General features: G+C 54.7%; 1 protein-coding gene across 3 annotated transcripts in view; it reads right to left on the bottom strand.

Moving 5' to 3' along the window:
- Positions 1–21,460, bottom strand: part of spef2 (sperm flagellar 2) — a 941,194-nt gene that overhangs the window by 499,912 nt on the left and 419,822 nt on the right. For all 3 annotated transcript variants that reach the window (XM_072515585.1, XM_072515587.1, XM_072515586.1), the window contains exons 15-18: positions 16,234–16,337; positions 13,459–13,712; positions 7,124–7,238; positions 6,268–6,422 (exon numbers count right to left, since the gene is read on the bottom strand). In XM_072515585.1, coding sequence (XP_072371686.1) covers positions 6,268–6,422; positions 7,124–7,238; positions 13,459–13,712; positions 16,234–16,337 — 628 coding nt within the window. The remainder of the gene's footprint in view (positions 1–6,267; positions 6,423–7,123; positions 7,239–13,458; positions 13,713–16,233; positions 16,338–21,460) is intronic.

Below are 21,460 nucleotides of genomic sequence, written 5' to 3'. Positions count from 1 at the left end.
ACAACCACAGGGGATTCCTGCACTGACTGCCTGCCCCTTCTGGTGGTCACCCATTTCTCTGCCTGCACCTTGGGTGTGACCACATTTATATAACTGCGATCTATGACGCTTTCCGCCACCTGCATGCTCCTAAGTGCATCCAATTGCTGCTCCAACCGAACCACGCGGTCTGTGAGGAGCCCCAGTTGGGTGCACTTTCTGAAGATGAAGCCATCCGGGACACTGGAAGCTTCCCGGACCTGCTACATCTCACAGTCAGAGCACTACACCCCTCTAACTGACATTGCGTCAATTAATGAGTAAATTACATTTTTTTAAATTTTCAAAATTTTTTTAAAATGTTACTGTATATGTTTCCTAGCACTAGATTTCTACTATAAATGTAAAAGCTAAATACAGTACTCTCCGATCTCTGGCTTAGATACCCCTCCAAATTATAATTAAGTAATTATGTTTAATTCGTTTAACAATGCTTAATTTTTAAATATAGTGTAGATTCACAACCAGCCAATCAGATCACAGCTTTACTGTGATGTCACTTCAGTTCCCCCCCCCCCCCCCCACACAATTTGAAAAGGTGATAAAAATAAAAATAAAAATCACTTACCTTCCCAGGATGCTCTCTGGTTCTCTCCCTGCAGGTTAACAGTTACAGGCCAGAAGAAAGAGAACAAAACAGTAGGGAAAAAGCACCTTCTCCCACTCTGCAATGAATTACCTCACTGCACCAAGTTACCAAGTTCCAAATTCCCACTCTGGATGTGTCTCACTCACTCAGGCTGTGTCTCCTTGACCTGCGCAAAGCACAGGCGAATCACTCTGGACTTTCCTGAAGCGGGCTAGCAGGGCCCCGGAGTGCTCCTTGCAGCTCTGCCTGCTGATACGGCGCCCTGCACTTCCGGTCGGGGTCCGCGCATGCGCAGGGCGCTGGCCTGTGTTGGCCTCACCGCGCTACATGGTGGACCCACACCGCGGACCGGCACCAAGAAGAGAGCCCCCCCTCCCCCCCGAGATTGCGTGCGCACAGGATCGGTGGCCCCCGATCGCTACCCTGGCCGTCCGTGAGGCCCCCCCGGTGAATGATCCCCCTGCCCCCCACCAGGACGGCCACGGATTGAGTGCGCAGCCGCCACGCTGAGTTCCCGACGGGTGAGACCATGAGAGACCCACGCCGTTGGGAACTCTGCCAGTTACACTTGGAGAGTTACCGCGGGGACCTCTGTCAATGGCCCCCTACCCGCACCATACTCTGGCCAAAGAAATTTCTCCTCATCTCAGTTTTAAAGGAGCGTTTAAAGGCCAATCCACCTCTTCTGCACATCTTTGGGATATGGGGGTGAGACCCACGCAAACACGGGGAGAATGTGCAAACGTCACACGGACAGTGGCCCAGAGCCGGGATCGAACCTGGGACCTTGGAAAGGGTCCAGAGGAGGTTCACAAGAATGATCCCTGGAATGAAGAGCTTGTCGTATGAGGAACGGTTGAGGACTCTGGGTCTGTACTCGTTGGGAGTTTAGAAGGATGAGGGGGGATCTTATTGAAACTTACAAGATTCTGCGAGGCCTGGATAGAGTGGACATGGAGAGGATGTTTCCACTTGTAGGAGAAACTAGAAGCAGAGGACACCATCTCAGACTAAAGGGACGATCCTTTAAAACAGAGATGAGGAGGAATTTCTTCAGCCAGAGGGTGGTGAATCTGTGGAACTCTTTGCCGCAGAAGGCTGTGGAGGCCAAATCACTGAGTGTCTTTAAGACAGAGATAGATAGGCTCTTGATTAATAAGGGGGTCAGGGGTTATGGGGAGAAGGCAGGAGAATGGGGATGAGAAAATATCAGCCATGATTGAATGACGGAGCAGACTCGATGGGCCGAGTGGCCTAATTCTGCTCCTATGTCTTATGGTCTTATGGACCTCAGCGTGTGAGGCAGCAGTGCTAACCACTGTGCCACCGCGCTGCCTTTAAATTGAGTTTTTTGAGGAAGTGACAAAAATGATTGACGAGGGAAGGGCTGTGGATGTGTCTACATGGACTTTAGTAAAGGTTCCTCATGGTAGGCTGCTGCAAAAGATTAGATCATATTGGATCAGGGGTGAACTCGCTGGATGGATCCAGAACGGGCTTGGCCATAGAAGACAGAGGGTAGCAGTGGGAGGGTGTTTTTCTGAATGGAGGTCTGTAACTAGTGGTTTTCCACAGGGATTGGTTCTGGGATCTCTGCTCTTTGTAATATATACAAATGACTTGGAAGAAAACGTAGCGGTAGCGTGAATGATTAGCAAGTTTGCAGGTGATACTCAGATTACAGGAGTTGCGGATCGTGACGAAGGAGTTTGCACTTCCTCCCCGTCTCTGCGTGGTTTTCCACCGGATGCTCCTGCTTCCACACATCCCGTACGACATGCTGTTCGGTGAACTGCCTCCTCCTGCCCCCTCGCTGCCTCCTCCTGCTCTCTCACTGCCTCCTCCACCCCCTCACTGCCTCCTCACTGCCCCCTCACTGCCTCCTCCTGCTCCCTCGCTGCCTCCTCCTGCTCTCTCACTGCCTCCTCCACGCCCACTCACTGCCTCCTCCTGCTCTCTCACTGCCTCCTCCACCCCCTCTGCCCCCTCACTGCCCCCTCACTGCTCTCTCACTGCCTCCTCCACGCCCACTCACTGCCTCCTCCTGCTCTCTCACTGCCTCCTCCACCCCCTCACTGCCTCCACACTGCCCCCTCACTGCCCCCTCACTGCCTCCTCCTGCTCTCTCACTGCCTCCTCCACGCCCTCGCTGCATCCTCCTGCCCCCTCGCTGCCTCCTCACTGCCCCCTCACTGCCTCCTCCTGCTCTCTCACTGCCTCCTCCACGCCCTCACTGCATCCTCCTGCCCCCTCGCTGCCTCCTCCTGCTCTCTCACTGCCTCCTCCACCCCCTCACTGCCTCCTCCTGCCCCCTCGCTGCCTCCTCCTGCCCCCTCGCTGCCTCCTCCTGCCCCCTCGCTGCCTCCTCCTGCTCTCTCACTGCCTCCTCCACCCCCTCACTGCCTCCTCCTGCCCCCTCACTGCCCCCTCGCTGCCCCCTCCTGCCCCCTCGCTGCCTCCTCCTGCCCCCTCACTGCCTCCTCCTGCCCCCTCGCTGCCTCCTCCTGCTCCCTCGCTGCCTCCTCCTGCCCCCTCGCTGCCTCCTCCTGCTCACTCGCTGCCCCCTCTCTGCCTCCTCCTGCTCCCTCGCTGCCTCCTCCTGCCACCTCCTGCTCCCTCACTGCCTCCTCCTGCCCCCTCGCTGCCTCCTCCTGCCCCCTCTCTGCCTCCTCCTGCCCCCTCACTGCCTCCTCCTGCCCTCTCACTGCCTCCTCCTGCCCCCTCGCTGCCTCCTCCTGCCCCCTCTCTGCCTCCTCCTGCCCCCTCACTGCCTCCTCCTGCCCTCTCACTGCCTCCTCCTGCCCCCTCACTGCCCCCTCGCTGCCCCCTCGCTGCCCCCTCACTGCCCCCTCACTGCCCCCTCCTGTCCCCTCACTGCCTCCTCCTGTCCCCTCACTGCCTCCTCCTGCCCCCTCACTGCCTCCTCCTGCCCTCTCACTGCCTCCTCCTGCCCCCTCACTGCCCCCTCGCTGCCTCCTCCTGCCCCCTCACTGCCCCCTCGCTGCCCCCTCCTGCCCCCTCACTGCCTCCTCCTGTCCCCTCACTGCCTCCTCCTGCCCCCTCACTGCCCCCTCGCTGCCTCCTCCTGCCCTCTCGCTGCCTCCTCCTGCCCCCTCACTGCCTCCTCCTGCTCCCTCACTGCCCCCTCACTGCCTCCTCCTGCCCTCTCGCTGCCTCCTCCTGCCCCCTCACTGCCTCCTCCACCCCCTCACTGCCTCCTCCTGCCCCCTCACTGCCTCCTGCTGCTCCCTCACTGCCTCCTGCTGCCCCCTCACTGCCCCCTCGCTGCCCCCTCCTGCCCCCTCACTGCCTCCTCCTGCCCCCTCACTGCCTCCTCCTGCCCCCTCTCTGCCTCCTCCTGCCCCCTCGCTGCCTCCTCCTGCTCCCTCACTGCCCCCTCACTGCCCCCTCACTGCCTCCTCCTGCCCCCTCACTGCCTCCTCCTGCCCCCTCACTGCCCCCTCACTGCCTCCTCCTGCCCCCTCACTGCCTCCTCCTGCCCCCTCTCTGCCTCCTCCTGCCTCCTCGCTGCCTCCTCCTGCTCCCTCACTGCCTCCTGCTGCTCCCTCGCTGCCTCCTCCTGCCCCCTCACTGCCTCCGCCTGCCCCCTCGCTGCCCCCTCACTGCCTCCTCCTGCCCCCTCACTGCATCCTCCTGCTCCCTCACTGCCTCCTCCTGCTCCCTTGCTGCCCCCTCACTGTCTCCTCCTGCCCCCTCACTGCCTCCTCCTGCTCCCTCGCTGCCTCCTCCTGCCCCCTCACTGCCTCCTCCTGCCCCCTCGCTGCCCCCTCACTGCCTCCTGCTGTCCCCTCACTGCCCCCTCACTGCCTCCTCCTGCTCCCGCGCTGCCTCCTCCACCCCCTCACTGCCTCCTCCTGCCCCCTCACTGCCTCCTCCTGCCCCCTCGCTGCCTCCTCCTGCCCCCTCACTGCCTCCTCCTGCCCCCTCACTGCCTCCTGCTGCTCCCTCACTGCCTCCTGCTGCCCCCTCACTGCCTCCTCCTGCCCCCTCATGCCCCCTCGCTGCCTCCTCCTGCCCCCTCACTGCCTCCTCGCTGCCCCCTCACTGCCCCCTCACTGCCCCCTCGCGCCCCCTCGCTGCCTCCTCCTGCCACCTCACTGCCCCCTCCTGCCCCCTCACAGCCTCCTCCTGCACCCTCGCTGCCCCCTCACTGCCTCCTCCTCCTGCCCCCTCACTGCCTCCTCCTGCCCCCTCACTGCCTCCTCCTGCCCCCTCACTGCATCCTCCTGCCCCTCCTTCTCCCTCGCTGCCCCCTTGCTGCCTCTTCCTGCCCCCTCACTGCCTCCGCCTGCCCCCTCGCTGCCACCTCCTGCCCCCTCACTGCCTCCTCCTGCTCCCTCGCTGCCTCCTCCTGCCCCCTCGCTGCCCCCTCCTGCGCCCTCACTGCCTCCTCCTGCTCCCTCGCTGCCTCCTCCTGCCCCCTCGCTGCCTCCTCCTGCTCCCTCGCTGCCCCCTCTCTGCCTCCTCCTGCTCCCTCGCTGCCTCCTCCTGCCACCTCCTGCTCCCTCAGTGCCTCCTCCTGCCCCCTCTCTGCTCCCTCACTGCCTCCTCCTGCCCCCTCGCTGCCTCCTCCTGCCCCCTCTCTGCCTCCTCCTGCCCCCTCGCTGCCTCCTCCTGCCCCCTCGCTGCCTCCTCCTGCCCCCTCCTGCCCCCTCACTGCCTCCTCCTGCCCCCTCGCTGCCTCCTCCTGCCCCCTCTCTGCCTCCTCCTGCCCCCTCGCTGCCTCCTCCTGCCCCCTTGCTGCCTCCTCCTGCCCCCTTGCTGCCTCCTCCTGCCCCCTCCCTGCCTCCTCCTGCCCCCTCGCTGCCTCCTCCTGCCCCCTCGCTGCCTCCTCCTGCCCCCTCCCTGCCTCCTCCTGCCCCCTCGCTGCCTCCTCCTGCCCCCTCACTGCCTCCTCCTGCCCCCTCGCTGCCTCCTCCTGCCCCCTCCTGCCCTCTCACTGCCTCTTTCTGTTCCTCTTCATTAGTATCTGCTGTCCATTCACTCGCATTATTGAGGAAGCAATATAAAAGTAGAGAAGTGTTGTTGCAATTGTACAGGGTGTTGGCGAGACCACATCTGGAGTATTGTGTCCAGTTTGGGTCTCCTTATCTGAGGAAGGATGTGGGACATTGGAGGCAGTTCAGAGGAGGGTCACCAGATTGATTCCGGGGGTGAAAGGGTTGACGTGTGAGGAGAGATTGAACAGTTTGGGGTTTATACTCGCTGGAGTTTAGAAGGATGAGAGGGGATCAGATCGAGGTGTATAAAATACTAAAGGGATTGATAAAGTAAACATTGGCCAAATATTCCCCTTGTGGGATAATCTACAACGAGAGGTCACAGACATAGGCTGAGAGGTGGTGGATTTAGAACTGAGATGAGGAGGAACTACTTCTCGCAGAGGGTGGTGAATCTGTGGAACTCGCTGCCGCAGAGTGCGGTGGAATCTGAGTCATTAAATGGTTTTGAGAAGGAGATAGATATATTTCTGATAAAAAGGGTTAAAGGGATAAGGGGAACAGGTAGGGAGGTGGATTTGAGACCAGGAGGAGATCAGCCATGGTCGGATTGAATGGCGGAGCAGGCTCGAAGGACGGCTCCGAATTCTGATCTGATCAAAGGGCCGTTCCTCTTACCTTGACACTGTTTCTTGTACAAGGCTTCAACCAGGATGGTCTCCAGTTTTTCCATCAACTCGTCTTGTTCAAGCTCCCCGTTCACCTTCAGCAAAATCTTCTTCTTCTCGAACCACTTCTCGAGCTTTGGCCAGTTGTCAAGGAAAGCAGTGAGCCTGTCAAAGGAGCCGGATTTAGACATATACATCAGGTTAAGTCCCGGCTCTGCTGCATCCTGTACATTGCCTGGCACTGAGCAAAGCCAAACTTCCCGTGTTCAGCTGACCCCAACTTCATTCAGCAGACCTGTTGGCTGCCGGGGTCTGTGTCACTGTGGGTTCAACCCCCAGGGTTATGGGTCACCAGGGTCATGGGACATTGGGGGTCTGGGTTGACTGGGTATTTAGTTGCTGAGTTCGGGGGTGGTCACTGGATATTCGCTCACCAAGGCCACAGGTTTGTTCACCAAGGCAACAGCTGGATTCTCTGTGGGTAGTTTCCTGGGCCAGGGATTACGATGAGTTCAATCATCAGCGTTTAACATGATGAAACATTCAGTCACTGGCCCATGGTTCAAGTTGGGTTCAATCGCTGGGGCTAGGGGGTCACTGCGGGTTCACTAAACAGGGTTACTGATCGCCGCAGGGTCACTAACCAGGGTCATGGCTCAAGGCACGATCATTCACTGGCTTCAAGGGCACATTGGTGTCACCACAGGGGTCGGACGTCACCATGCCTTGGCCAACCAGTGTCAGAGGTCACAGTGGGGTCACCATGTACAGCCAGAAGTCACCAGTGGATCACTACCAGGGTCTGGGGTCAAGCGTCAAGGCAGGATCATTCACCGAGGTCAAGAGGCACATTCGGGGTCACTCACCGGGGCACCAGTTGCTCCTCATTCTGGGGAGAGGTTTCACTCACAGTCAAGCTGCCTTTGCTGTACCGATGCAGCAGGTCTGTTATCCAGCTCTCAGATTCAGCACTCAAACTGGCTGATGGAAAAGAGATAAACACCATTACCAAGCCTGCTCATCGGCAATGCATTCTCTATTCCAGAAACAGTGGAAACTGCACCCCATCCCATCCCTCTCTCCCTCTCCGCTCTCTATTCATCCCATCGCTCTCTCCCTCTCTGCTCTCTATTTATCCCAGTCTCTCTCTCCGCTCTCTATCTATCCCAGTCTCTCTGTCTCCGCTCTCTATCTATCCCAGTCTCTCTCTCTCTCCGCTCTCTATCTATCCCAGTCTCTCTCTCTCTCCGCTCTCTATTTATCCCAGTCTCTCTCTCTCTCCGCTCTCTATCTATCCCAGTCTCTCTGTCTCCGCTCTCTATCTATCCCAGTCTTTCTCTCTCTCTCCGCTCTCTATCTATCCCAGTCTCTCTCTCTCTCCGCTCTCTATTTATCCCAGTCTCTCTCTCTCTCCGCTCTCTATCAATCCCAGTCTCTCTCTCTCTCCGCTCTCTATCTATCCCAGTCACTCTCCGCTCTCTATCTATCCCAGTCTCTCTCTCTCTCCGCTCTCTATTTATCCCAGTCTCTCTCTCTCTCCGCTCTCTATCTATCCCAGTCTCTCTGTCTCCGCTCTCTATCTATCCCAGTCTCTCTCTCTCTCTCCGCTCTCTATCTATCCCAGTCTCTCTCTCTCTCCGCTCTCTATTTATCCCAGTCTCTCTCTCTCTCCGCTCTCTATCAATCCCAGTCTCTCTCTCTCTCCGCTCTCTATCTATCCCAGTCACTCTCCGCTCTCTATCGATCGCAGTCTCTCTCTCTCCGCTCTCTATCTATCGCAGTCTCTCCCTCTCTCCGCTCTCGATCTATCCCAGTCTCTCTCTCTCCGCTCTCTATCTATCCCAGTCTCTCTCTCTCTCTCCGCTCTCAATCAATCCCAGTCTCTCTCTCTCTCCGTTCTCTATCTGCTCCCCAGACTTGGAATACCTGACCATGAAGTGCCGCCCATATTATCTTCCACGTGAGGTCACTTCAGCCATTATCACAGCGGTCTACATCCCACCCCAGGCAGTAGTGAGGAAGGCGCTGGACGAACTATACACAGTAATAAACAACTACGAAACAGAACACCCAGAGGCCTTGTTCATCGTGGCCGGAGACTTCAACAAGGCCAACCTCAAGAGTGTACTGCCAAAATTTCACCAGCACATCTCCTGTCCCACCAGGGGCGACAACACTCTTGACCACTGCTACTCAAAAATCAAGGGCGCCTACCGTTCCATCCCCCGGCCGCACTTTGGGAAATCAGACCATAAGACGGTGCTCCTTCTCCCGGCATACAAGCAGAAACTCAAGCGGGAGAATCCAGCTAAGAAGGTTGTGCAGTGCTGGTCCGAGGAGACAGAAGAGCTCTTACGTGACGGCTTAGAGACAGTGGACTGGTCCATATTGAAGAACTCACCGACCAACTTAAATGAGTATGCCACCACCGTCACAGATTTCATCAGCAAATGTGTGGACGACTGCGTGCCAAAGAAAGCAGTACGTGCGTTCCCCAACCGGAAACCATGGCTCAATCGCGAGACTGACTCCCTACTGAAGGACAGATCTGAGGAGTTCAAGGCAGACGACCCTGACATATACAAGAAATCCAGGTACGACCTCCGCAAAGCCATCCGGAATGCCAAGAGAGATTATCAAACCAAGCTAGAGTCACAGACAGACTCTCGGCGGTTGTGGCAAGGACTAAACAACATAACGGGCTACAAAGCGAAGCTGAACAGTATCTCTGGCAGCAGCGCACCCCTCCCCAATGAACTCAATGCTCGGTTCGAGCAGGTAACTAACAATCCGCTGTCGAGTGCCCCAGCAGCCCATAATTCACCCATACACACCATCACAGCTTCCGAAGTCAGATTGGCCTTCCTGAAAGTGAACCCTCGGAAGGCGACGAGCCCAGACGGGATCCCTGGTCATGCACTCAGAGCCTGCGCGGACCAGCTGGCAGAGGTATTCACGGACATCTTTAACCTGTCCCTACTCCACTCCGAGGTCCCCACCTGCTTCAAGAAGACCACCATCATACCGGTACCAAAGAAGAACCAGGCAACGTGCCTCAATGACTACCGACCAGTGGCCCTGACTTCAGTCGTAATGAAGTGCTTCGAGAGGTTGATCATGAAGCGCATCACCTCCATACTCCCAGAACGCCTTGATCCACTGCAATTCGCATACCGCTGCAACCGGTCCACATCAGACACCATTTCCCTGGCCCTACACTCATCCCTACAGCATCTCGAAAACAAGGACTCCTACATTAGACTCCTATTAGACAGGGATGGGAAGTTGTGTGTGGAGTCTGAAGAGATAGGCGAGATACTAAATGAATATTTTTCGTCAGTATTCACTCAGGAAAAAGATAATGTTGTGGAGGAGAATGCTGAGCCCCAGGCTAATAGAATAGATGGCATTGAGGTACGTAGGGAAGAAGTGTTGGCAATTCTGGACAGGCTGAAAATAGATAAGTCCCCGGGGCCTGATGGGATTTATACTAGGATTCTCTGGGAAGCCAGGGAAGAGATTGCTGGACCTTTGGCTTTGATTTTTATGTCATCATTGGCTACAGGAATAGTGCCAGAGGACTGGAGGATAGCAAATGTGGTCCCTTTGTTCAAAAAGGGGAGTAGAGACAACCCCGGCAACTATAGACCGGTGAGCCTCACGTCTGTTGTGGGTAAAGTCTTGGAGGGGATTATAAGAGACAAGATTTATAATCATCTAGATAGGAATAATATGATCAGGGATAGTCAGCATGGCTTTGTGAAGGGGAGGTCATGCCTCACAAACCTTATCGAGTTCTTTGAGAAGGTGACTGAACAGGTAGACGAGGGTAGAGCAGTTGATGTGGTGTATATGGATTTCAGTAAAGCGTTTGATAAGGTTCCCCACGGTAGGCTATTGCAGAATATACGGAGGCTGGGGATTGAAGGTGATTTAGAGATGTGGATCAGAAATTGGCTAGCTGAAAGAAGACAGAGGGTGGTGGTTGATGGGAAATGTTCAGAATGGAGTTCAGTTACAAGTGGCGTACCACAAGGATCTGTTCTGGGGCCGTTGCTGTTTGTCATTTTTATCAATGACCTAGAGGAGGGCGCAGAAGGGTGGGTGAGTAAATTTGCAGACGACACTAAAGTCGGTGGTGTTGTCGACAGTGTGGAAGGATGTTGCAGGTTACAGAGGGATATAGATAAGCTGCAGAGCTGGGCTGAGAGGTGGCAAATGGAGTTTAATGTAGAGAAGTGTGAGGTGATTCACTTTGGAAGGAATAACAGGAATGCGGAATATTTGGCTAATGGTAAAGTTCTTGGAAGTGTGGATGAACAGAGGGATCTAGGTGTCCATGTACATAGATCCCTGAAAGTTGCCACCCAGGTTGATAGGGTTGTGAAGAAGGCCTATGGAGTGTTGGCCTTTATTGGTAGAGGGATTGAGTTCCGGAGTCAGGAGGTCATGTTGCAGCTGTACAAAACTCTGGTACGGCCGCATTTGGAGTATTGCGTACAGTTCTGGTCACCGCATTATAGGAAGGACGTGGAGGCTTTGGAGCGGGTGCAGAGGAGATTTACCAGGATGTTGCCTGGTATGGAGGGAAAATCTTATGAGGAAAGGCTGATGGACTTGAGGTTGTTTTCGTTGGAGAGAAGAAGGTTAAGAGGAGACTTAATAGAGGCATACAAAATGATCAGGGGGTTAGATAGGGTGGACAGTGAGAGCCTTCTCCCGCGGGTGGAAATGGCTGGCACGAGGGGACATAGCTTTAAACTGAGGGGTAATAGATATAGGACAGAGGTCAGAGGTAGGTTCTTTACGCAAAGAGTAGTGAGGCCGTGGAATGCCCTACCTGCAACAGTAGTGAATTCGCCAACATTGAGGGCATTTAAAAGTTTATTGGATAAACATATGGATGATAATGGCATAGTGTAGGTTAGATGGCTTTTGTTTCGGTGCAACATCGTGGGCCGAAGGGCCTGTACTGCGCTGTATCGTTCTATGTTCTATTTTCTATTTATTGACTACAGCTCCGCCTTCAACACCATAATCCCAGCCAAGCTCATATCAAAGCTCCAAAACCTAGGACTTGGCTCCCCACTCTGCAAATGGATCCTCGATTTTCTGACCAACAGACCACAATCAGTAAGAATGAACAACAACACCTCCTCCACAATAGTCCTCAACACCGGCGCCCCACAAGGCTGCGTACTTAGCCCCCTACTCTACTCCCTGTACACACACGACTGCGTGGCAAAACTTGGTTCCAACTCCATCTACAAGTTTGCTGACGATACGACCATAGTGGGCCGGATCTCGAATAACGACGAGTCCGAATACAGGAGGGAGATAGAGAACCTAGTGGAGTGGTGTAGCGACAACAATCTCTCCCTCAATGCCAGCAAAACTAAAGAGCTGGAAAGAGACTTCACGAAGTAAAGTACTGTAGACACCCCTGTCAGCATCAACGGGGCCGAGGTGGAGATGGTTAGCAGTTTCAAATTCCTAGGAGTGCACATCTCCAAAAATCTGTCGTGGTCCACCCACGGCGACGCTACCACCAAGAAAGCACAACAGCGCCTATACTTCCTCAGGAAACTAAGGAAATTCGGCATGTCCACATTGACTCTCACCAACTTTTACAGATGCAGCATAGAAAGCATCCTATCGGGCTGCATCACAGCCTGGTATGGCAACTGCTCGGCCCAGGACCGCAAGAAACTTCAGAGAGTCGTGAACACTGCCCAGTCCATCACACGAACCCACCTCCCATCCATTGACTCCATCTACACCTCCTGCTGCCTGGGGAAAGCGGGCAGTATAATCAAAGATCCCTCCCACCCGGCTTACTCACTCTTCCAACTTCTTCCATCGGGCAGGAGATACAGAAGTCTGAGAACACGCAAGAACAGACTCAAAAACAGCTTCTTCCCCACTGTCACCAGACTCCTCAATGACCCTCTTATGGACTGACCTCATTAACACTACACCCTGTATGCTTCATCCGATGCCAGTGCTTATGTAGTTACATTGTATATGTTGTGTTGCCCTATTATGTATTTTCTTTTATTTCCTTTTCTTCTCATGTACTTAATGATCTGTTGAGCTGCTCGCAGAAAAATACTTTTCACTGTACCTCGGTACACGTGACAATAAACAAATCCAATCCAATCCAATCCAATCTATCCAAGTCTCTCTCTCTCTCCGCTCTCTATCTATCCCAGTCGCTTTCCCTCTCCGCTCTCTATTTATCCCGTCTCTCTCTCCCCGCTCTCTATCTATCCCAGTCTCTTTCTCTCTCTCCGCTCTCTATCTAGCCCAGTCTCTCTCTCTCTCCGCTCTCTATCTATCCCAGTCTCTCTCTCTGCTCTCTATTTATCCCAGTCTCTCTCTCTCAGCTCTCTATCTATCCCAGTCCCTCTCTCTCTCCGCTCTCTATCTATCCCGTCTCTCTCTCTCTCCGCTCTCTATCTATCCCAGTCTCTTTCTCTCTCTCCGCTCTCTATTTATCCCAGTCCCTCTCTCTCTCCGCTCACTATCTATCCCGTCTCTCTCTCTCTCCGCTCTCTATCTATCCCAGTCTCTTTCTCTCTCTCCGCTCTCTATTTATCCCAGTCTCTCTCTCTCTCCGCTCACTATCTATCCCAGCCTCTCTCTCTCTCTCCGCTCTCTATCTATCCCAGCCTCTCTCTCTCTCTCTCCGCTCTCTATCTATCCCAGTCTCTCTCTCCGCTCTCTAACTATTGCAGTCTCTCTCTCTCCGCTCTCTATCTATCCCAGTCTCTCTCTCTGCTCTCTATTTATCCCAGTCTCTCTCTCTCTCCACTCTCTACCTTTCCCAGTCTCTCTCTCTCTCCGCTCTCTATCTATCGCAGTCTCTCTCTCTCTCTCCGCTCTCTATTTATCCCTGTCTCTCTCTCTCTCTCCGCGCTCTATCTATCCCAGTCTCCCTCTCTCTCTCCGCTCTCTCTATCCCAGTCTCTCTCTCCGCTCTCTATCTATCGCAGTCTCTCTCTCTCTCTCTTTCCCCACTCTCTATCTCTCCCAGTCTCTCTCTCCCTCCGCTCTCTATTTATCCCAGTTTCTCTCTCTCTCTCCGCTCTCTATCTATCCCAGTCTCTCTCTCTCTGCTCTCTATTCATCCCAGTCCAGTCTCTCTCCCCATCCTGGGCAAGTTATTCCTCGCATTATTACCTTGAACCTGCTTCCTAACCTGTGTTCTCAGAGTAGCGAGCCAGAACAGTGTTGTCTGAAACCTCCAGCAGGATAACAATGTCTAGCGCTGGTCGCAGAGGGGGAGGATCTTTCGGAGCTCTTGTGTCGATAGCAAGGCTGGTCTTTGACATCCTGCTCGTCCTGCTCTCTTTGTCAGGATCGGCACCAGTCAGCCACTTCTCCAGCAACTTGGCCTGTTTAATAGTCACCGGGAAACCGTCCAGGATCCAGCCACATTCTGCCGGCAGTGAACTGCAAGGAAACAGGTAAACCGGAAGATTGTTGGAAATCACACATTTACTGGATACCATCCCAACTGATGTTACCCCTGGACAAATCAGATGCCAAGGTGGAACCCGATTTTTTGTTTAGAAATGTGGAGGGCAGTTACTGAACAGTCACAGGAGTCTGCTGATGCATTTTTCCCAGAACGAGGTAATAATCGCATTACATTCATCCCCCACCATCTGACCTGCGAAATCCTACCGACTTTCCTGGCTTGAGACAATTCACACCTCTTTAACCTGGGGTTACCCCATCTCTGGATCTGTAAAGATTTAATCACCTGCTAATGCTCGCATTCCAAGCATTGTTTGGCATCTTTGAATTTGTCTATATATGTGTTTCTGGAACATACCTCTTCATTCACCTGAGGAAGGAGCAGCGCTCCGAAAGCTAGTGACATCGAAACAAACCTGTTGGACTTTAACCTGGTGATGTAAGACTTTTTACTGTCCTCACCCCAGTCCAACGCCGGCATCTCCACATCAAGATAATAATAATCTCGATTGTTACAAGTAGGCTTACATTAACACTGCAATTAAGTTACTGTGAAAATCCCCTAGTCGCCACACTCTGGGGCCTGTTCGGGTACACTGTGGGAGAATTCAGAATGTCCAAATTACCCTAACAAGCACGTCTTTCGGAGGAGAGGTTGAGTAGGTTGGGCCTGTCCTCATTGGAGTTTAGAAGAATGGGAGGCGACCTTATCGAGACATATCGGATTCTCAGAGGGTTTGACAGGGTCGATGCTGAGAGGCTGTTTCCTATTGTGGGAGAGTCTGGGACCAGGGGGCAGAATCTCAGAGTGAGGGGTCACCCATTTCAGACAGAGATGAGGAGGAATTTCTTCTCTCAGAGGGGAGTGAATCTGTGGAATTCTTCACCGCAGAGAGCTGGAGAGGCTGGGCCGTTCAGTGTGTTCAAGGCTGAGATAGGCAGATTTTTAATGAGTAAGAGAATCGGCGGACATGGCGGGGGGGAGAATTGATTGAGCCTGCTCTGCCCAAAACCGCAGGAAACTACAAAAGGACGTGAATGTAGCCCAGTCCATCACGCAAACCAGCCTCGCAGCCATTGACTGTCTACAATTCTCTCTGCCACGGAAAGGCCGCGAGCATAATTAAGGACCCCACGCACCCCGGACATACTCTCTTCCACCTCCTTCCGCCAGGAAAAAGATACCAAAGTTTGAGGTCACGTACCAACCGACTCAAAAACAGCTTCTTCCCTACTGCCATCAGACTTTTGAATGGACCTACCTCGTATTAAGTTGATCTTTTCTCTACACCTTGCTATAACTGTAACATTATATTCTGCAGTCTCTCCTTCCTTCCCTATGTACGGTGTGCATTGTCTGCACAGCATGCAAAAAACAACACTTTTCACTGTGTACTAATACATGTGACTATAATAAATCAAATCCAATCAAAAATTGGAATTGAGGATTATCATATTAGATCAGACATGATCGTATCAACTGGTGGAGCAGACTCGATGGGCCGAATGGCCCAGCCAGTCCCCTATTTTCTGTAGGGGACTGTGTACTCGCCCTAAGATAGGTTGTGTAATTTGTTGTTATCGCAAAAAAATCTGCGTGCATTTATACCTGAGAAGGCATAGCTGAGGTAAAGGAATAGTGTATCAGTGTTCATCTGAGGGTGGTATGGTAGCACAGTGGTTAGCTCTGTTGCTTCACCGCACCACGGTCCCAGGTTCGATTCCCGGCTTGGGTCACTGTCTGTGTGGAGTCTGCACGCTCTCCCCGTGTCTGCGTGGGTTTCCTCCGGGTGCTCCGGTTTCCCCCCACAAGTCCCGAAAGACGTGCTGTTAGGTAATTTGGACACTCTGAATTCTCCCGAACAGGTGCCGGAATGTGGCGACTAGAGCATTTCCATAGTACCTTCATTGCAGTGTTAATGTAAGCCTACTTGTGAGACAAATAAAGATTGTTATTATTAGTCTTAAATGTAGTTTAATCTGGAGAAATGTGAGGTAATGCATTTTGGTTGGTCTAACATAGAGGGAAAATATACCGTAAATGGTAAAACTCTTAGGAATAGAGAAAGTCAGAGAGATCTGGGCATACAGGTCGACAGATCTTTGAAGGTGGCAACACAAGTGGACAAGGTAGTCGAGAAAGCATACTGAATGCTTGCCTTCATTGGACGGGGCATCGAGTATAAAAACTGGCAAGTCATGCTGCAGTTGTATAGAACCTTGGTAAGGCCGCACTTGGAATATTGCGCACAATTCTGGTCGCCACACTACCAGAGGATGTGGAGGCTTTGGAGAGGGTGCAGGGGAAGTTTACCAGGATGTTGCCTGGTCTGGAGGGTGTTTGCTATGCGGAGAGGCTGAATAGACTCGGACTGTTTTCAATAGAAAGACGGAGGTTGAGGGGCCTATCATCACCTATTTACAAGCAGATACTGTGTGACACTGATCAGGAAAGGTACAGGTATCACACTCAGCCTGACATCATGACACTTACCGCACATACTCAACCACAATCTCCACCAATAACTCGTCAGGAACACTCTTCCCTTTCCTCAGAAACCTGGCAGCTCTCGCTCCCAGCTGGGCCCTGACACTCAGCTGCAAGAAATAACAACAGTTAATAATAATAATCTTTATTATTGTCACGAGTAGGCTTACATTAACACTGCAAAGAAGTTACTGTGAAAAGCCCCTAGTCGCCACATTCCGGCGCCTGTTTGGGTACACAGAGGGAGAATTCAGAATGGCCAATTCACCGAACAGCACGTCTTTCGGGACTTGTGGGAGGAAACCGGAGCACCCGGAGGAAACACACGCAGACACGGCGAGAACGTGCAGACTCCGCACAGACAGAGACCCAAGCCGGGAATCGAACCTGGGACCATGGTGCTGTGAAGAAACTGTGCTGACCCAAGCCGGGAATCGAACCTGGGACCATGGTGCTGTGAAGAAACTGTGCTAACCACCGTGCTACCGTGCGGCCCTTACTGTTAACTTACAGAACATGACAGACTGCAGGAACCCACCTTATTCCTGAAAATTACTAACTCGCGAGGGGATACGGGTTCCACACACACTGATCCTCACTGGGGCACAGTTCAATACACACTGACTCTCACTGGGGTACGGGTCCCTCACACACTGACTCTCACTGGGGTACTGGTCCCACACACACTGACTCTCACTGGGGTACGGGTCCCACACACACTGACTCTCACTGGGGTACGGGTTCCACACACACTGACTCTCACTGGGGTACGGGTCCCACACACACTGACTCTCACTGGAGTACGGGTCCCACACACACTGACTCTCACTGGAGTACGGGTCCCACACACACTGACTCTCACTGGGGTACGGGTCCCACACACACTGACTCCCACTGGGGTACGGGTCCCACACACACTGACTCTCCCTGGGATACGGGTCCCACACACACTGACTCTCACTGGGGTACGGGTCCCACACACACTGACTCTCACTGGGGTACGGGTCCCACACACACTGACTCTCACTGGGGTACGGGTCCCACACACACTGACTCTCACTGGGGTACGGGTCCCACACACACTGACTCTCACTGGGGTACGGGTCCCACACACGCTGACTCTCACTGGGGTACGGGTCCCACACACACAGACTCTCACTGGGATGTAGTTCCACACACACTGACTCTCACTGGGGTACGGGTCCCACACACACTGACTCTCACTGGGGTACGGGTCCCACACACACTGACTCTCACTGGGGTACGGGTCCCACACACACAGACTCTCACTGGGGTACGGGTCCCACACACACAGACTCTCACTGGGATGTAGTTCCACACACACTGACTCTCACTGGGTTACGGGTCTCTCACACACTGACTCTCACTGGGGTACGGGTCCCACACACACTGACGCTCACTGGGGTACAGGTCCCGCACACACTGACTCGCACTGTGGTACGGGTACCACACACACTGACTCTCACTGGGGTACGGATCTCTCACACACTGACTCACACTGGGGTACGGGTATCTCACACACTGACTCTCACTGGGGTAAGGGTCCCACACACCGACTCTCACAGGGGTACGGGTCCCGCACACACTGACTCTCACTGGGGTATGGGTCCCACACACACTGACTCTCACTGGGGTACGGGTCCCACACACACTGACGCTCACTGGGGTACAGGTCCCGCACACACTGACTCGCACTGTGGTACGGGTTTCACATGCACGGACTCTCACTGGGGTACAGGTCCATACACACTGACTCTCATTGGGGTACGGGTACCACACACACTGACTCTCACTGGGGTACGGATCTCTCACACACTGACTCTCATTGGGGTACGGGTACCACACACGCTGACTCTCACTGGGGTACGGGACCCACACACACTGACTCACACTGGAGTACGGGTCCCACACACACTGACTCTCACTGGAGTACGGGTCCCACACACACTGACTCTCACTGGGGTACGGGTCCCACACACACTGACTCCCACTGGGGTACGGGTCCCACACACACTGACTCTCACTGGGGTACGGGTCCCACACACACTGACTCTCCCTGGGATACGGGTCCCACACACACTGACTCTCACTGGGGTACGGGTCCCACACACACTGACTCTCACTGGGGTACGGGTCCCACACACACTGACTCTCACTGGGGTACGGGTCCCACACACACTGACTCTCACTGGGGTACGGGTCCCACACACACTGACTCTCACTGGGGTACGGGTCCCACACACACTGACTCTCACTGGGGTACGGGTCCCACACACGCTGACTCTCACTGGGGTACGGGTCCCACACACACAGACTCTCACTGGGGTACGGGTCCCACACACACAGACTCTCACTGGGATGTAGTTCCACACACACTGACTCTCACTGGGGTACGGGTCCCACACACACTGACTCTCACTGGGGTACGGGTCCCACACACACTGACTCTCACTGGGGTACGGGTCCCACACACACAGACTCTCACTGGGGTACGGGTCCCACACACACAGACTCTCACTGGGATGTAGTTCCACACACACTGACTCTCACTGGGGTACGGGTCTCTCACACACTGACTCTCACTGGGGTACGGGTCCCACACACACTGACGCTCACTGGGGTACAGGTCCCGCACACACTGACTCGCACTGGGGTACGGGTCCCACACACACTGACGCTCACTGGGGTACGGGTACCACACACACTGACTCTCACTGGGGTACGGATCTCTCACACACTGACTCACACTGGGGTACGGGTATCTCACACACTGACTCTCACTGGGGTAAGGGTCCCACACACCGACTCTCACAGGGGTACGGGTCCCGCACACACTGACTCTCACTGGGGTATGGGTCCCACACACACTGACTCTCACTGGGGTACGGGTCCCACACACACTGACTCTCACTGGTGTACGGGTCCCACACACACTGACTCTCACTGGGGTACGGGTCCCACACACACTGACTCTCACTGGGGTACGGGTCCCACACACACTGACTCTCACTGGGGTACGGGTCCCACACACACTGACTCTCACTGGGGTACGGGTCCCACACACACACTGACTCTCACTGGGGTACGGGTCCCACACACACTGACTCTCCCTGGGATACGGGTCCCACACACACTGACTCTCACTGGGGTACGTGTTCCACACACACTGACTCTCACAGGGGTACGGGTTCCACACACACCGACTCTCACTGGGGTACGGGTCCCACACACACTGACTCTCACTGGAGTACGGGTCCCACACACACTGACTCTCACTGGGGTACGGGTCCCACACACACTGACTCTCACTGGGGTACGGGTCCCACACACACTGACTCTCACTGGGGTACAGGTCCCACACACACAGACTCTCACTGGGATGTAGTTCCACTCACACTGACTCTCACTGGGGTACGGGTCCCACACACACTGACTCTCACTGGGGTACGGGTTTCACACACACTGACTCTCACTGGGGTACGGGTCCCACATGCACGGACTCTCACTGGGGTACAGGTCCATACACACTGACTCTCATTGGGGTACGGGTACCACACACACTGACTCTCACTGGGGTACGGATCTCTCACACACTGACTCTCACTGGGGTACGGGTTCCACGCACACTGACCGTCACTGGGGTATGGGTCCCTCACTGACTCTCACTGGGGTACGGGTCCCACACACACTGACTCTCACTGGGGTATGGGTCCCACACACACTGACCCTCACTAGGGTACGGGTCCCACACACACTGACCCTCACTGGGGTACGGGTCCCACACACACTGACTCTCACTGGGGTACGGGACCCACACACACTGACTCTCACTGGGGTACGGGTTCCACACACACTGACTCTCACTGGGGTACGGGTCCCACACACACTGACTCTCACTGGGGTACGGGTTCCACACACACTGACTCTCACTGGGGTACGGGTCCCACACACACTGACTCTCAATGGGGTACGGGTCCCACACACACTGACTCTCACTGGGGTACGGGTCCCACACACACTGACTCTCACTGGGGTACGGGTCTCACACACACTGACTCTCACTGGGGTACGGATCCCACACACACTGACTCTCACTGGGGTAAGGGTCCCACACACACTGACTCCCACTGGGGTACGGGTCCCACACACACTGACTCTCACTGGGGTACGGGTCCCACACACACTGACTCTCCCTGGGATACGGGTCCCACACACACTGACTCTACTGGGGTACGGGTCCCACACACACTGACTCTCACTGGGGTACGGGTCCCACACACACTGACTCTCACTGGGGTACGGGTCCCACACACACTGACTCTCACTGGGGTACGGGTCCCACACACACAGACTCTCACTGGGGTACGGGTCCCACACACACAGACTCTCACTGGGATGTAGTTCCACACACACTGACTCTCACTGGGTTACGGGTCTCTCACACACTGACTCTCACTGGGGTACGGGTCCCACACACACTGACGCTCACTGGGGTACAGGTCCCACACACACTGACTCGCACTGGGGTACGGGTTTCACATGCACGGACTCTCACTGGGGTACAGGTCCATACACACTGACTCTCATTGGGGTACGGGTCCCACACACACTGACTCTCACTGGGGTACGGGTCCCACACACGCTGACTCTCACTGGGGTACGGGTACCACACACACCGACTCTCACTGGGGTACGGATCTCTCACACACTGACTCTCACTGGGGTACGGGTATCTCACACACTGACTCTCACTGGGGTAAGGGTCCCACACACCGACTCTCACAGGGGTACGGGTCCCGCACACACTGACTCTCACTGGGGTATGGGTCCCACACACACTGACTCTCACTGGGGTACGGGTCCCACACACACTGACTCTCACTGGTGTACGGGTCCCACACACACTGACTCTCACTGGGGTACGGGTCCCACACACACTGACTCTCACTGGGGTACGGGTCCCACACACACTGACTCTCACTGGGGTACGGGTCCCACACACACACTGACTCTCACTGGGGTACGGGTCCCACACACACTGACTCTCCCTGGGATACGGGTCCCACACACACTGACTCTCACTGGGGTACGGGTCCAACACACACTGACTCTCACTGGGGTACGGGTCCCACACACACTGACTCTCACTGGGGTACGGGACCCACACACACAGACTCTCACTGGGATGTAGTTCCACTCACACTGACTCTCA

This window comes from Scyliorhinus torazame, chromosome 9 (assembly GCF_047496885.1).
Source record: "Scyliorhinus torazame isolate Kashiwa2021f chromosome 9, sScyTor2.1, whole genome shotgun sequence".
NCBI lineage: Eukaryota > Metazoa > Chordata > Chondrichthyes > Carcharhiniformes > Scyliorhinidae > Scyliorhinus > Scyliorhinus torazame.
This window is presented reverse-complemented; position numbering and strand designations above follow the sequence as displayed.